The 16,642-nt window shown below is 32.7% G+C and overlaps 1 protein-coding gene across 3 annotated transcripts in view; it reads left to right on the top strand.

The window, feature by feature from the left end:
* METTL15 (methyltransferase like 15) overlaps positions 1-16,642 on the top strand; it is a 162,448-nt gene that overhangs the window by 64,852 nt on the left and 80,954 nt on the right. For all 3 annotated transcript variants that reach the window (XM_033121443.1, XM_033121441.1, XM_033121444.1), the window contains exon 4: positions 6,906-7,042. In XM_033121443.1, coding sequence (XP_032977334.1) covers positions 6,906-7,042 — 137 coding nt within the window. The remainder of the gene's footprint in view (positions 1-6,905; positions 7,043-16,642) is intronic.

The raw sequence follows: 16,642 nt of genomic DNA, 5'->3' as shown, positions 1-16,642 counted from the left end.
AGAACTCCAGGCTGCAAACTACCTGACAGCAGGGACCCTGTCTATTTTGGCTTACTATTGTATTGCTAACTCTTACAATAGAACTATGGACATATTAGGATTCTCATAATTGTTTGAGAAAAAAGATTCAGAGAGATGAAATGAGGCAAAAAGGGAGAGAGCCATGAGACAGTTTGGCATGTTTGATAATTGCATGTACTTCTGTATGGCTAGAGAAAACGATAAAATTCATGTCTGAGAGAGTGGGAGATGATGTTGGAAAGAAATGTAGGGGCCAGAATGTGAAGAATATTATCTCTTATGCCTTAGAAGTTTGCACTCTATCATGTAGCTTTGGAGAGCCTGTGGGGGGTTCAGATAGGATTGTCACATGTTACAATATTATTTTAGAAAGGATCACTTGTTAACAGTGTAGCAAAAAGAATTAGAAATGAGATTAGAGGCATGGATATCAGTTCTCAGCTTCTTGCAATAGTAAAGCAATGAATATGGGACTTGAATTACAAATGGGAGTGGAAAGATTTAAAACATATTTATATGGTAAAATCAGCAGCACTTGGTAGCTATTGGATATGGAGAATATAGAAGAGTCACAAGAAAGGATGAGTCCTGACTTGTGCCCATAGTTACCGGCCCAGCTGAATGATGGCCTACTCCAATGTCGTCCATCTCACTACATTAAAATAAATATTGTTTTACTCCTTATAAAACGTTACATATGCCTTTCTTGTATTGCTAATTTCTTTTTCTAGTAGTTATTTATGGGCATGTCCAAATTCCCTCACCTAAATTATTCCTTCATAATTTAGTATTTTTTTTAATTATCTTCTATGGCTTTATCTATACTGAATGTTTAGTAAATATAAATTATTAATTAATGCCATACATTTTTATTTAATTACCTGCTGAAAAAATACCCAGAACGTTATGTATATAGCTGAGACATTTCAGTATTTCAAAATGAAACTAGTAGTTGTAAGTAGATGAAGTTTAACTAAAATTCTTTCAAAAGTACTTTAATTCTAAAAATTCAAAATTAGTAATTGTCAGAAAAGAAAATATTCCTAAGAAGAAATTTTAAAGAGAAACCAGGCTATATTATTTCCAAATTCAGATGAGAACGTACTATTAAAAATCTTGCACAGATTGGAAATGACTAATCAACATTAGGAAAATGAAATTTGAAGATCTGCCTTCATACTATTCATGGCTAAAAATGGTTTCATATCCAATTTTAACATTGTTCCAATGTGAAAATTTCAGTGATTAGAACTGTTGAATTGGAAGAAAAACAAAAAACATTTAATTATCTAGTCTATGTAGGATAATCTTGGGCAAATTTCTTGATTTCTGTCAGTCTCCCCCTTCAGCAAGCAGCCTTAGCTGAATCTTAAAGAATGTTTTTATCACATTCAAGAGGTATAAAAATGTAGTGCTAGGTATACTGTAGAAATACAGAGCAGTGTATAATCATGGAGTTAAACTTGGATTTTTTCTGATGAGTTTTTCCAGCTCTAACCACTCATTTAGTCTATGGTTTTAAGTGTTTAATTTTTTGTTTTTAATGTCAAGATCAATTTGCAAACTAACCTGTCAAGAAATCAAGCTTTACCAGTTGCTGTTACACATAATGGGCAGACATTTATACCATGCTCTGTATATAATGTAATTGTCTTTGGAATTGAATTCAACAGTTTTGTCCTTATAAAGTCTCTTTTAAAAATTTAGAATGGTAGAACAGTGATTGTTTTTAACTGTGTTAGAGGCTTTAGATACAAAGTTCCCAATAGTCATGGGAATGTAAAGTACAGCATAGGGAATATAGTCAATAACATTATAATAATGTTTGATGCGAGGTGGGTACTAGGCTTATTGGGGTGATCACTTCATAAGTGTCTAATCACTTCATAAATGTCTAATCACTATGTTGTACAAATGAAACTAATATAATCTTGTGTCACTGCGGTTGAAAAATAAATTTAAGAAAAGATATAAAGTTCCCACATGTATCTATCTTCATATTAAGAAAAAACTTCTTTTCAAGAAACAACTGTTTTTATTTTAGTGCAATTATATAATTTCAATGGGGAAGTATTATGCGATGAAGTGGAAACAGCACAAGGTCTGGGTTTCAGTACTAGCTTGATCCTCAACTAGCGATCAGCTACCCTTTTCAGGCTTTGGTCTCCTCATAAGTAAAATGAGGGGGTGGAATAAATAGTCTGTTATGTCTGTTTGAGCTGTGAAATTCTGCATCTGTACCCTGTCCATATTAAATCCACAGCGATAAGCTCAACTAGCGAGTATGACTCATCCTGGTGAAGGGTAGAACCTAGTCATTTCTATGGTAGGGATAAAATGTCATTGAGTTGCATTTGATTAAAAGAGCTCACCTAAAATAAGAAATGTTCATTTTTCTTATTCCAAATGTAGAGGAGAACTGATCAGCAATAGAAACTCGGTGCTATAGAGTTATGTATTGCTATTAATTGCAGATCATTACTAATGTTCTGAAAAAGTTCTGTTCCTTAATGAATCAATTTATAATATTAGGAATACAATGATGTTAAATGACTTAAAAACTGAACATCTTCTGATTATTTGATGTGATTCTATGGTAATGAGTTATTTTGAAGAGTATTTCTGAATTCATATGCACAAATGAGTGTTGCTATCTTTATCATAGTCACCTTGGGAGGCTGAGCCCTGTTTCCATATCACATGACTAAATATACCGGGGGTGCCAAAAAAAAAAAAAAACGTATACAAGTGGACACTTTGGTCAGCGTCGCTCAAGCAGTAGTTCGCCGTAATTAGAAGTGTCCGGACGCTGAGGGTAACCACTTTGAGCACCTCTTGTAGTTGCAGAAGTCAAACGTGACTTGTATTCATCTTTTGTTATTGGTATATATTGAGTAATATAGTTTTAACACTGTTTTCCTTTCTTAAAAAGTGTATAATTTTTTTGGCGCCCTCTGTATACCAAGCATCTGGTGTTGTGCACTCATGCTACCATTTTAAAATGGAGACTGCATTGGAGAATTGTAGTTATGAATCTTCTCCCTCAAATGCTAGCTTTTGTTTCTTTCAATCACTTTTCATTTTGATTGTTAACCCCATCTCCCTGTGCTGAGAAGCCATCGATCTCAGTCATCCCCCTGACCCCACACACGATCCAGAGCTATGCAGAGGCCCTGCATCTCGTCATTCCCTTCCTACTACACTTAGATTCCCTTGAGATGCCTTTTGTCCTGACCTCTGGGATCAAAGGTTGTGCTGCTTCTGTGCCACAGAGGGCTATAGAGATCTCTGGTGGCACTGGGAACCCTTGGTTGAGGGTCCATCCTCCCTTAGTTCATCATCCAGCCAGCTACTCGGAGATGTTATCACCCATCAGTCACTTTATTGGTCCTGCACTTTCCTGGAATGTGTCCATCTTTTTCGTGTTTCTTTTACCCGGGTTCAGAGAAATCTCTTTTTACCCAGGATAACTAGCATTTTCTCTGAGCTTTGTCTTTTTTTCTTTAACTTAAGTGGGAACTGGTTGTCTTCAAATGATAGGAAAAATAGAAAGTGTTTTCTTTCTGCCATGCAAAAATCCTTAAGGAATATGCATTCTAAAGCTCTAAATATCTAGGTACCTGCTTGAAAGAGAGAAGGGGAAGAAAGAAAGAGGGAGGGAGGGAGAGACAGATGAGTTTTCTTGCTACACAAGATAAAGACATGACTTTGAAGAGCCTAAATTCCAGCAGGAATGAGTGATTTATAAAAAACTAATTTTTTCTTGTATAATTTTTGTAAAGCTACTTCTGCCATGATTCTTTCTTATGCCGTCCACTTTTTTTTCTTCTTTTTCTCTGTCCTGCTCGTCATTCTTTATTCCCTTCAGAAAGAACACAGAATGTGTAGAGTTGGTGAGACCTGTTTTAGAATTCTCTTTCCCTCACCAGTAACATGATCTTAATCAAGTTACATTATTTCTCAACACCTGACTTTTCTGTTTGTAAAAATATAAATAATGCCACTTGTCCATAATACCTTACAGAACTTTCGTTAGACCAAGTAGGAAAATATCAATGGCTGGTAAACCATAAAGCAATATGCACATATAGACTTTATTGATTTAATGTAGCGGCGCAAGAGAAAACACAGGTTTTCAGCCAGGTATACCTATGTTTTTTCCCATTTTTGCCATTTGCTAGCTTAGTGTAATCTTAGTTTCTGTATGTGTAAAATCTAATTACAGCTACTTCATAATTGTAAGGAAGAAAAGAGTAAGATAATCTTTATAAATCTCTGTGAGGTAAATGGGCACATTTCACCCCCATTTCTTAAATGGAGCAGTTGAAGCTCAGAGAGTTGAAATGATAAGTGAAATTACCAGAACAAACCCTTGGTATCAAATATGGGCTTGGCTTTTTAGATAGATAATTATATCAGGCAATTTCAAAGAAAGAGTTTGATATGTGTTTGGAACATAAGATACACATTTAAATGTATGTATAGATGAGACCCATGGAAGGATTATTTTGAAACATTCAGATTTATTTGTTCTTGTGCACTTGTTAAGTAAAAAAGAATTGTCCAGTCTTCTTATTTTATTATCAACTTGTACAAATTAAAAACGTGGTCTTATGTCAAGTTAATGACCCAAGAGAAGGAAAAAACTAATTGGCTCTCTTTTGAATTGTAGTGCTGGGTGACTCACTATTACATTTGATGAGCAATGTATATTAGAATTTTTAAAAATGAAAGTTGATGGCTCCAATCACCTATTAACCCAGGACATATGGTAGGGTTCACTTCTAGTTTAATAAATCCCCCATCTGTCTTCCACTTTTTGTTTTGTGTTACACTTGACTGGTTATAGTAGATTATTTTTTTCCTATGGAAACTTCCTTGATTGCCAGTACATCTCCAAGGGCATAATCATGATATATTAAAAAATAATCATGTAAATTATAATCATCATCTCACATTTTCCAGAATATTTTTAATGATGAAGATTTTTCCTTTTAAATATTGATTGGGACTTTCCTGGCTTGACATAAGTTAATCATATGCAAATTATTTTATTTGGTATCCTTTTAGTTTAAATCCAGAGTTATAAGAAGACTTGATATTGGGCCATAACAAGAAAGTGGCTTACTGTTTTGCCTGGGAAAAGTTACTTGTTTAAATTATGCTAAACCCCTAGCAATTTTAAAACTGAGGTTAGGTATACCACTCATAGATGAATAGAGTTAGTATACAGAGTGGGAAGGGAAATGATTGGATCTTGAGGTTAAAAGGTGTAATCCTACAACCATACAAATAATAAGAAGACTTTAAGTGTTGTTTTAAAGTTATTGTTTAAATTGATGAAACAATATATGTAGACATGCCTTTTGTGCTGACAGTGATAGAAGTGCAAAGTTAAGTTACATGAACACATTTATGTAAAAAGGCAATGCTTGTATATTTTTACCACATTTACATCTCTTATATTTTACCTCCCCACTCTCCTCAATTTTGATCAGAAGATTTCCTCCACATTGTTCTTTGCATAGCAGGCAAACTTTTCTAAGGATTTGAACAGAGGCTGGGACTCAGCAGGGTAGCTGGTATCAAAAATCAAAGCATAATTGTTCCTTGATTCTGACCATTCTCCCTGTAATAAGTTATAACATTCAGGGCAGGGAAATACTCAAATCCATCACAGGAATTTCTCTTCTTCTGCAATGTACACATGGACTTTACAAAGTTATGTGTTTCAATATTTTTAATAGTCTGGCTTATAGTGTATGTTGTGATAGTAATCAATATTATTGACATAAGTGTTTTTCTTTTCATATTATCAGTGACACTTATTGAAAGGGTACGTTAAGCTATGAGCATGACTTTGAGGGGATGTGCTGAGAGTGTCTTCACTTCCAAGTCCATCCCAGTCAACTCACTTGTTGACACATAGCTATCTAATAGTCCAGCTCTGGTTTCTTGCCCAACTGTGACCAGACTATTTTCTTTATAGTGTGGCCAAGTAAAATAGCCTAGGAGTAGATTCAGATCCAGTTAACTTTATTGTGTATCTAGAATGATCCAAGCATTTAAAGATATGCATTCCCATACATCGTACCCTGTTGTCCTGTCAAAATTATTACTGGCAAATCTTTCACTCTCAAAAGTGTTTTGGTTTAGATGAGAAATTGCATGTCACCTTACCAATTGAATAGGTATTGGTGATATATTCTTTTCTTCTAGACCTTCTTTTTCTTTGTAAATCCTGGAGAAATCTAGAGACACTGGAATTTTAAGTGCCTTTCCCAAAGATATATAGCTACTTAGTGGCAAAGCTAGAAGTTACCCCAGGTGTTTTGACTTAAGCTTTTTTTCCAGGTTAGATGTGTTAATTTGTCAATTTTCCAGATTATATTTTTAAAGATTCGGCCTGTGACTATTTATTGTTAGGTATATTCTCTCATTCTTGCTGTATTCTTGAATATCTTTTTGTTTACTATAGGCATTTAAATTGAGATAAAGTGAGCCATGCCAATTGTTAGCTAACTCCCAATGAGAAATTCTTGAAAGTATCATTACCAGCCAGGTATTGGAAACCCTTAAAAAGGGAGCAGCACAACACTGTGGCCAGTTTGACCTTAGGGACTGAAATGTAAATTTGTCTTGAATTGGTCAGCCTGTGACAGGGATTATCATGTTACTGATACTCTGACCAGTTCTTACAGACGATCACTCATAACTGATCCAGATCTCACATACAACAAATTGAACTCTAGGTAAAACAGTTATAATTGTTTCTCAAGTTGCTATCAGCTCTGAAAATCATTATGTGCTTCGAGAAATTAAGGTAGCTAGTAAGAATATTTTGTTCATGCTAAGTGGTAATTTTCTTTTTCTGTGTTGGCTAGATTTTTCTAGATATGACATTTGGTTCAGGAGGACACACAAGAGCCATTCTACAGAAGGAGTCAGATATTACTCTTTATGCCTTAGACAGAGATCCAACTGCTTATGCAATGGCTGAACAGCTTTCAGAATTGTATCCGTAAGTAATACGCTTATATGATTAATTTTGGTGCTGAGTTTTACAGAGTTTGGTTTTTACAAATACCATCTTGAAATTTGTTCACCCTAGTGTGATATTGCACTTCATTCCACTAAGTATTTCCTGCCCTGTAATACCCCAAATAATTGATGTGTGATGTTTTATTGCCAATTGTTTTTGTTATCAGAAAATAATGATATTCTACATTTATTATTTCTGAATTAAGAAGAATAAATAACAAAATGACTTTTGCCAAAAATTTGAAGATGTGTTGAAACCCATCCATGAATGATATTTTGACAAATAACCTGTAGTTTAAGAAACAATTTTTAAAGAATTTTATGGGTTACAGTTTCCAAGAATTTAGTGGAATAAATAAGTATGTGAAAATTCTGCAGAATTCATGAGGTCACAACTTAATGCAGTTGTTTTGTCTGAATACTTGTTGAAATTCACAAGTAAATTTAGAGCTATCTATTCTTCTGTCAGAATTCATGAGCTTTCACTATAGAACTTGTTAAAAATATAAAATATTGTCTTCATGAGTGGTAAAAACATCTTCCTTTAGACAAAAATTTAGAATTAGCGAGTTAAGACCATATGCTATGTTGTTTAAAGGCCATCAGCCTGAAAAACAAAAATATCTTGGAGCTAAGATGATTGTCTCCAAATACTATGTAAAAGGCTATTTTCAGGAATCAGGAATTGTTCTATTCACTCACGCTCGAGACTGAAATCAAGAAACTAGATGAGAATTTCAGAGGTAAATTTTGACTTGTTGTAAACTAGAGTTGTTAGTAGTTGTAACAGTGGAAAGGTCTGTGGTGAAAGAGCAAAAGTATGACCACAGAAGAGTATAATCACAGACTACGGTAGAAAATTGGATTACTATTCTAGCTAGGATAGTCTTTTTCAATTTCTCTCAGGTCCAAAATGCTTTGCAAATCTATCAGTGTCATTTATTCTCCTAATAAGCATGTAAATAAATATACAGAAATTTTTATTTGCAAGGTTACAGGGTTCATGGAGTCCCTGAAACCCATACGATTCCAGGTTATTTTCTTCTATGAAATAATATATAAGGATGTGGTTTAATGAAATGATACTATCTTTTTATTGTTTTAAATCTTTTGCTGTCATTCTGCAATGTAAGTTAATGCAACTTCCTTAAGAAGATCTTGTACTAGGGCATTGATGTTTATGAAACATCTTAAACATCCACTTGATTATGACTTTAGCATTTATAGAATGAGTATATATATTCTATTATATTTCACTATCACAGAGAAATTCAATTTTCGTAGATGTTATTGTTTCTAATATGATTCCTAGTTCAGTTGTTCCAAGCTTGCTTGATCCTTAAAATACGCTACTTTCTCAAATGGAGCTTAAAGTTTATCAATTTTAGCAGGTACTGTATAATTTTTTACCTAACAGTAGTTTTGGGACATATATTCTGATCTGTCACCTAATAGTCTTATTTTATTAAATTATGCTGCCTTCGCTCAAATCTTGTTGAGACATTTTTAGTTCATCTACAAAATAATTTCTTTGCCAAACATAGTAAATTAAAGAACAATGAAATAAATCAGGAAGAAGGACTTAATAAGATAAAAGCTAGAATCAAAGACACTGAAAACAAAAACAAAAAAAAGGAGAAAGGATGAGGAAATCTCAAGTGATCATTCTTTGAAAATAGCAAAAAATCCCTTTTCAGCCTGATTGTTAAGGGAAAAAGAGAGCAAAAATACATGATTAAAACTGAGAGAGAAGACCAACCATAGACACAAGATAATTCAATCATAAAATAATATAACCACAATTCTTTGGTAACTTGAAACCTAGATGAAAGATGTCCTAGCAAAATATAAATTATTAAAATTGACTGAGTAATTATAAAACTTGAGTAGGTCATTAACATAAAAAAGATTAGAAAGATAAATGAAGTACAGAGGAAAATACTCCATGATCAGATTTGCAGTTGTTTTCTAGCTATTAAAAAATAGGAAAGAGCACTGCCTTTTACACTAGTCCTACCTGACCATGGTAAATATGGAAAGCTCTTTCAGTTATTTTACATTGAATCCAGTATAGTTTTAATACCTAATCTTGCTAGAGATGGTATAAAAGAAAAAAGAGTAAAAGTCCAACCTTACTGAAGTGTATAAATGCAAAAGTCAAAAGGAAATACTAGCATATTTCATTCATACATTATTTAATTAAAAGATTAATACCTATGGCCTAATAGGGTTTATTTCAGGAATATGGGGATGGCTCTACATCAGACAGTCAATCAATGATAGGTTCATGACAATGATCAGTTAGCTATTCTTATTAAAATCTCTAAGTTAAACAGGAATATAAGAAAACTACTTAAATGTAAAATATCCTATTAATGAAGGACAAATAGCAATCATTTCCCCAAAAGATGAAATACTGTAACAATTTAAGTCAAAATCAGGATGTAAATATTATTAACTTCTATAAATATATTTTTTTTATTAAAGTTTTCTGTGGTGACAGTGGTTGGTAATGTTACATAGGTTTCAGGTGCATAATTCTATAATACATAATCTACCATGTTTCCCTGAAAATAAGACCTAACCAGAAAATAAGGTGTAGTATGATTTTTCAGGATGCTTGTAATATAAAATAAGCCCTAATGCGTCTTTTGGAGCAAAAACTAATATAAGACCCAGTCTTATTTTTAGGGAAATATGATGCGGCTTATTTTATATTATGAGCATCCTGAAAAATCATTCTAGGGCTTATTTTCTGGTTAGGTCTTATTTTCTGGGAAATACGGTATATATCATGTTGTGTGTTCATCACCCACAGTCAGTTCTCCTTCCATCACCATATAGTTGATCCCTTTTACTCTCATCTACCACCCCTCTTCCCCCTTACCCTATGTAACCACTAAACTATTGCCTGTGTCTATGAGTTTTTGTTTCTTCATTTGTTTGTCTTGTTCCTTTGTTGCTTTCAGTTTTATATACCTCATATCAGTGAAATCATATGGGTCTCAACTTTTTCTGTCTGACTTATTTCGCTTAGCATCATAATCTCAAGATCCATCCATGTTGTTGCAAATGGCATTATTTTATCTTTTCTTATGGAAGAATAGCATTTCATTATGTATATATACCTTATCCATTCATCTATCGAAGGACACTTTAGTTGTTTCCATGTCTTGGCCACTGTTGGTAGGAATGCAAATTGGCACAGCCTCAATGGAAGGCACTGTGGAGATTTCTCAAAAAATTAAGAATAGAATTACCATATGACCGAGCAATCCCTCTTCTGGGTATCTACCCCAAAAATCTGAAAACATTTATCCATGAAGATATATGTGCTCCTATGTTCATTGCAACTTCTTTAAATATTTTAATATTTTTGGAAGGTCTGGCAGAGGTAATTAAGAAACTAAAGAGAGGTTAAAATACTCTTTAATAATGATTTGACTGAATACTTAAAAACCCAAAAGACTTGTAAAATTAATAAGACAGGTAAAAATTTTAATATCATCTTAATTAGTAATTACAAAGGGAAATAGGAAAAAATATTTCACTCTTAAAAGCATCTAGAATTATATACCATATTTAGTAATTTAGCTAGAAAGGCAAAATTACAAATAAAAACTATATAATTTTATTGAAGGACATACAAGATCTGAACAAAAGAGAAAACATATCTTGGGGCAGAATAAATTAATATTTAAAAAAAGTCAGTTCTCCCAAAATTTATATGTGCATTTAATGTACTTCCAGGAAGTACTTAATTGATTTTACCTTAACTGATGCATTTTTTTTTTAAAATTGGATAATATGATCTTAAAAGTTCAAGATCTTCCGGTGGAAAAAAAAAAAGTAAGAGGAAACTTGTCTTACCAAATGTCAGATCGTACTATAAAATCACTATAATGAAATCAATATGATATTGGCATAACAATAGGCAAGCAGATTAATGGAGGAGAGAATCAGATATAAATTGCACTATGTAAAATAATTTTAAAGGACACAAATGTATTTTAATTCATTGAGAAAATAGTGCATTATTTAATAAATGGTAATGTTACAATGCCTGTCAATCTGAAACAAAATTAAATAGACCCCTATTTTAAATCAAGTTCAAAAATAACTCCCAGACAGAAAAATTGTAAATAAAATACCCAAAGAAAATTGAAGAGATTATATATGCAAACTAAGTTTAAGAAACATTAAATCAATACTAGAAATCATAACTCTATAAAAGTAAATAAAAATATCTAACTATATATATATAAAAATTTTAATTATATGGCAAAAATAGTACAGTAAAATTTCCAAACTGTTAATTTGGAAGAGGAAAAGTAATACAAGTTCTGACAATTATGTTCACCAACTTAGTGCAACAATGTTGCTTACCTTCTTTGATATCAGAAGGATTATTCATTAGGAGTTTGTACCAACCAGACAAACAGTTAACCAAGTTTACTATTTGGAGGTGCTGGAAAGACTGCATGAAAATGTTAGATGACCTGAACTTTTCACCAACAATTCATGGTTCTTGCATCACGACAATGCACCAGTTCACACATCACTGTCTGTGAAGGAGTTTTTAGCCAGTAAACAAATAACTGTATTGAAACACCCTCCCTACTCACCTGATCTGGCCTCCGATGATTTCTTTCTTTACCCGAAGATAAAGGAAGTATTGAAAGGAAGACATTTTGATGACATTCAGGACATCAAGCGTAATATGACAACATTTCTGATGGCCATTCCAGAAAGAGTTCCAAAATTGCTTTGAAGGGTGTACTAGGCACTGGCATCAGTACATAGCTTCCCAAGGGGAGTGCTTAGAAGGGGAATGTAGTGACATGCAGCAATGCAGTGTGTAATACTTTCTCTAGGATGAGTTTGCATACTTAATTGTCTGACCTCGAATAGTGGATAGGAAAAAGACTGATATTGTAGGGGAGGAAAAATATATTTTTCATCTACCCTTCTAAGTTCTCAGCTGGGACCCCTGTAACAAAAGATAGATTAATAAGAGAATAGCATTTTAATTTATTTAATGTAAGTTTTATGTGACACGAGCCTTCATAAGGAAATGACCCAAGGACACAGTTAAAACTGGGCATTTTTAAATTAGATTTGATGAAGAGTGGAAAGTTATGGAAAAATATTGCAGGACAAAGGGTATCAGCTAAGTGTGGTAAACTAGGGGAAACATAGCAAACCCCTTTCATTCAGATTCCTTTCATTTCTTCATCTTCATAGATAAGGAGGCTTCTTTCCTCTGGGTATAGGGAGAATATCTCTCACACAAGGGTCTTATGACCTACTTCAGAGGAGAGGAACTTTCTTAAGTAGGTCAGAGGATTTTCTGACCTACTTCAGAAAATTTTTCCTGCATGGATCATTTCTCAAATTCCTTCAGTTTAAAACATTCAATATGCCAAGGTGCCGTATTTTGAGGTAGCTTGTCCTGAACCACATAAATATTTATCATACAAGAAGAGTTCTTTCAAAATTGATAAGACAACAAAAACCAGTTTGAAAAATGGGCAAAGGATATGGAAGGGTCACTCATAGAAGATTAGGAATGAAAAGATGCTCCACATTAGTAGTAGTGATGAGAGAAACAAAATTAAAGTATTAATGGTATAAGTACTTCATATTTACACTGGAAAGACATAATTTTGAAAGTGAGGATATAGGGAAAAGGATACTCATCCATTTTTTGTGGACCTCTTTTAGTATAAAAAAAAATAACCTGCTAGAGTGTATTCCATCTAAATAAAAGAATCAATATCTAAGGAAACATATCATTATACTTATTACAGACTTGTATATGGATTGTTTGTATGTATAATTATGAGAACTTGAAAAAGAAAGAATTAGTGGTGGGGGAAGTATGGAGAAAGGGAAAAGAATGGTTAAAAAAAAACAAATTCAAAGATTGTATGATCACAACTCTGCATATCTATGTAAAGTAGAAAATGCCAAACAATGCTATATATTATTTATGAATACCTACATATGAGTTATGGTATGAAAAATATGCGTGAGAAAGAAAAACACAAACTCGGGCCAGGGATTATTTCTGGGGATAATGGATGGGTGGTTGGTGGGAAGGATGCAAAGGTTAAATAGATTGTCTTAAAAATACATATGTAATTACAACTTTTAGTGAAGTATACAATAAAAGAAACATTTTTGTCATTTGAATGTGAGTATCTTTTGAGGAAATATAGTAATTTCTTTCTTACTTTTATTTATTTATTTTGCTGTTGTCAAAGAGGAGCTTATGCTTCTCGTGAAAAATTCCATGTTCTTTACTCTGTCAACACTAAGTCAAAAATAGAAACTAACGTTTTCGTAGAAAACGAAGCAGTTCTTGGGAAGGCTGAATTTTAGGCTAACCCATTTCAGTTCTTTCAGAAAAGGTGACATGTCAGATCACCTGTTGTTTGTAAACTGAAACTTTTCCCCATTGCCTCTGAAAATTGTACAAGAGGAAACACATTTAAATTGGAGCAGTGGGGTGCTGGCAGACTTTTACCACTGTGGAAGTTGGCTGTTAGAAGACAATTTTTTAAAAACAAACTTTTCTCCTGCGTTTAGGAATAATATGTGCTCCGTATACTGAGTTTAAAGGATATAGCCATGCACAAAGAAAAAAAGTCATAATTGAGTCCACCATTTTACTATAATTTTAGGCAGATATTTTCAACATTTTATAAATGTAGATATGCTCATTGGGTAAATTTACGATATACAGAAAAATATAAAGAAAAAAATTAAACTCAATTGTAATTCCACCACCTTAATCAGTAGTGATGATTTTGTGTATTTCATTTTATCTTATGAATATTTCACTATATTGTATCTACTATTTCTTGTTTGAACTTTCTTGGGTATGTTTGCTTTTTATATTTCTAAAATGTTAGCATATCTTGGCCAATCTTAAAATAACATTTTGACCAATTGCATTAAATACGTAATTAATTTAGAAAGAATTGGCATCGTTATTCTGCATCCAAATCCAGAAGCACATGTCTTTCCATTTATTACTGTATTTTGTTTTTTTTAAATATTTTTCTTAATTAAAATGATAAAATACAGAATAGTACTGAGAAGAAAATTAAAATAATTTATTGCCATACCACCAATATTAAGTTTTTGGTATATTTGCTTTTAATTATTTTGTTATATATGTACATGCATTCATATATGCATACATATGTATTTTACAAAAGTTGATTCTACTTATACATTATCAGCACATTCATACTTCATGAATTATGTTAAAGAATAATTTTATTGGTTGTAGAGTATTTCCTTTATGCAATTATAACTTAATTTATTAGAATTCTAATTCTAATATAGTCTTATCCATGCTCATATTACTCTATTTTAAATCTTTCTGTGCTATATTATTTTAGATGTACTTTCTATAAACAACAAATACCAGATGTAGTTTGTACAAACAAATCTGAGTATGTTTTCTGTAATAGGGAAATTAAATTAGGATATGCTTGTTCTTTCTGTCACCTTTTAAAAATATTTTCTATTTTTGTGCCTTACTAAATTTTTCTTTTGCTTGAAAAATTTTTTTTTGTCTGTTGTGCATGTATATATATTTGGTCTTGCTTTTTCTCTACCATTTTTGATGACATACCTTTTATTTTTTAATTTACTACTGGCTGATGTTAGTATTTGTTAAGATTAAAAGTATTTTCAAGATTAAAAGTATTTAAACATTTTTTATTAAGTATGCAGAATAATATTTATTCATTAACCACCCCATGTAAGTAAGAAATTAACACTTTCGTTTTAATTTTCCTTTCTCACTCCATGTCTTGATTTTTAAAATATTACCTTGGATTTTAGACATTAGTATCTACTACTATGATAATTATTAGCAGTTGTGTTGTTTGGCAGTCATATCTAAAATATTTGTACTTAAATCCATTGAATTTATTTCAGTGCACCCCACTTGCCGTTTTATACCACTGCAAACCCCTTTTTGAGTTCTTCATGTGAGCTCATATTGATTACATCTTTAAGTAGTTTTTCCATGAATATGTGAAAGGGAACACCTCCAGCTCTGTCTACCTGAGACTGTGTTATTCATGGTTTCTTATTTCATGGGCAACAACTTGATTTGAGTGCAACGTTCTGGGAATTTTATAGATATTACTCTTTTTTTCTTACATCTAGTGTATTTTTTCCTTTCCTGGGTAATCTGTTTCTCACTCCTCTACTACCAGGCTGGATGCTTCCGAGATCTATTTCTTTGAACATTTTTAATATTCATAAATTTCTCAAAGAAATATTAATGGTCTCTCTTTATTAATTTTTCATGTTCTCTGTGAACAATTTTGGCCTATGGATAAGGTCTTTTCTCTACCAAGGAGTTTTTGTATTTGTTAGCCCCCACTTTTTTTTCAGTTTTCTAACCTATGGGCACTTATTATTTGTATTTTGGAGTTGTAGTATCTGTCATGCATGTCCTTTAGTTCATCTCTTAGTGCTTTCTGCTATTTTTACCTTGTCTCAGTGTTTTGGGATATCTCTTCAAGGTTATGCTATGTGTTACAGATTTGGTTTTGTACAGTGTTGATTATGGTTTTCACTGCCTCTTGTTCACCTATTGGAAGGTATCTTTCCTTGCAACCTTATTTAATTTGTTGACCTGTTCTTTTCGGCCAATACCTGTTTATCTCCTTTTGTTCTATCACCTCATTTTTATGTTTTATTTCATAGTCAGCTGTGATGAAATTTATGAAATCCGAAGTATATGCATTCTTAACTTTTCTGTTTTTTGTAATAAATCTTTTTCAAAACTATGCTATTGCTCTCCATATCTTGAGTACGAACACTTCCTTTTTCACTCTTCCGGGATCTTTTCATGGGTCCCATCTTGGTTGTGTATTTATGTTTGTTTTTATTATTTGGATAGATTTTGCTTTCACCTGCCCATTGTTCAGTCATGTGGGGCTGAAATCTTCACTTCAGATTTTAAGTTAGAAAGTTACTTGAGATACATAGTCTCTCATTGCAAAAAATCTTAGCATTTGGGAGTTCTTTTCTAGAATTTGCTAATAGGAGGAGGGTTTTATTTTCTTACTCTTATCAGAGAATGCAATTCATAAAAGCTAATGCTCTCATAATGTGTTGCTTCTGTGGCTCTGCCTGCCTTCCCATTCTAGAGATATTATTCATATCTAGGACATGTTTTGACAGTTCCTGTCAATTTCTGCCCTTGGTGTTATTGTATTACATGAATTGTAATTGCTAAATGAATGTAGCAATAAAGGTATTGGTGGCTGGATAGGAGGACGTGGTGGGATAAAATGGCCCCAGTAGCCTCACCATCTTCCTGTCTACACAGTTTAAATGATACCTTGTGTTTCTGAGGGAATGGGTGTGAATGGAACATTTTTAACCTTTTAACTAACTGGCTCTGCAGCCTTGAATCAGAGCCTAATCTTACCTTTGGTAAAAGGAAATATTTTTCCTGTATTCTGCCACATCCTTGAGGAACGTTTTTAGTTGTTGATACTATTTGAACTTCCATTGTTTTGTGTGTTTTCAGAGAATATTAAAT

Source organism: Rhinolophus ferrumequinum, chromosome 11, assembly GCF_004115265.2.
Source record: "Rhinolophus ferrumequinum isolate MPI-CBG mRhiFer1 chromosome 11, mRhiFer1_v1.p, whole genome shotgun sequence".
NCBI classification, from domain to species: domain Eukaryota; kingdom Metazoa; phylum Chordata; class Mammalia; order Chiroptera; family Rhinolophidae; genus Rhinolophus; species Rhinolophus ferrumequinum.
Note: the sequence above shows the minus strand (reverse complement) of the source record. Positions and strands in the feature narration are given on the sequence as shown.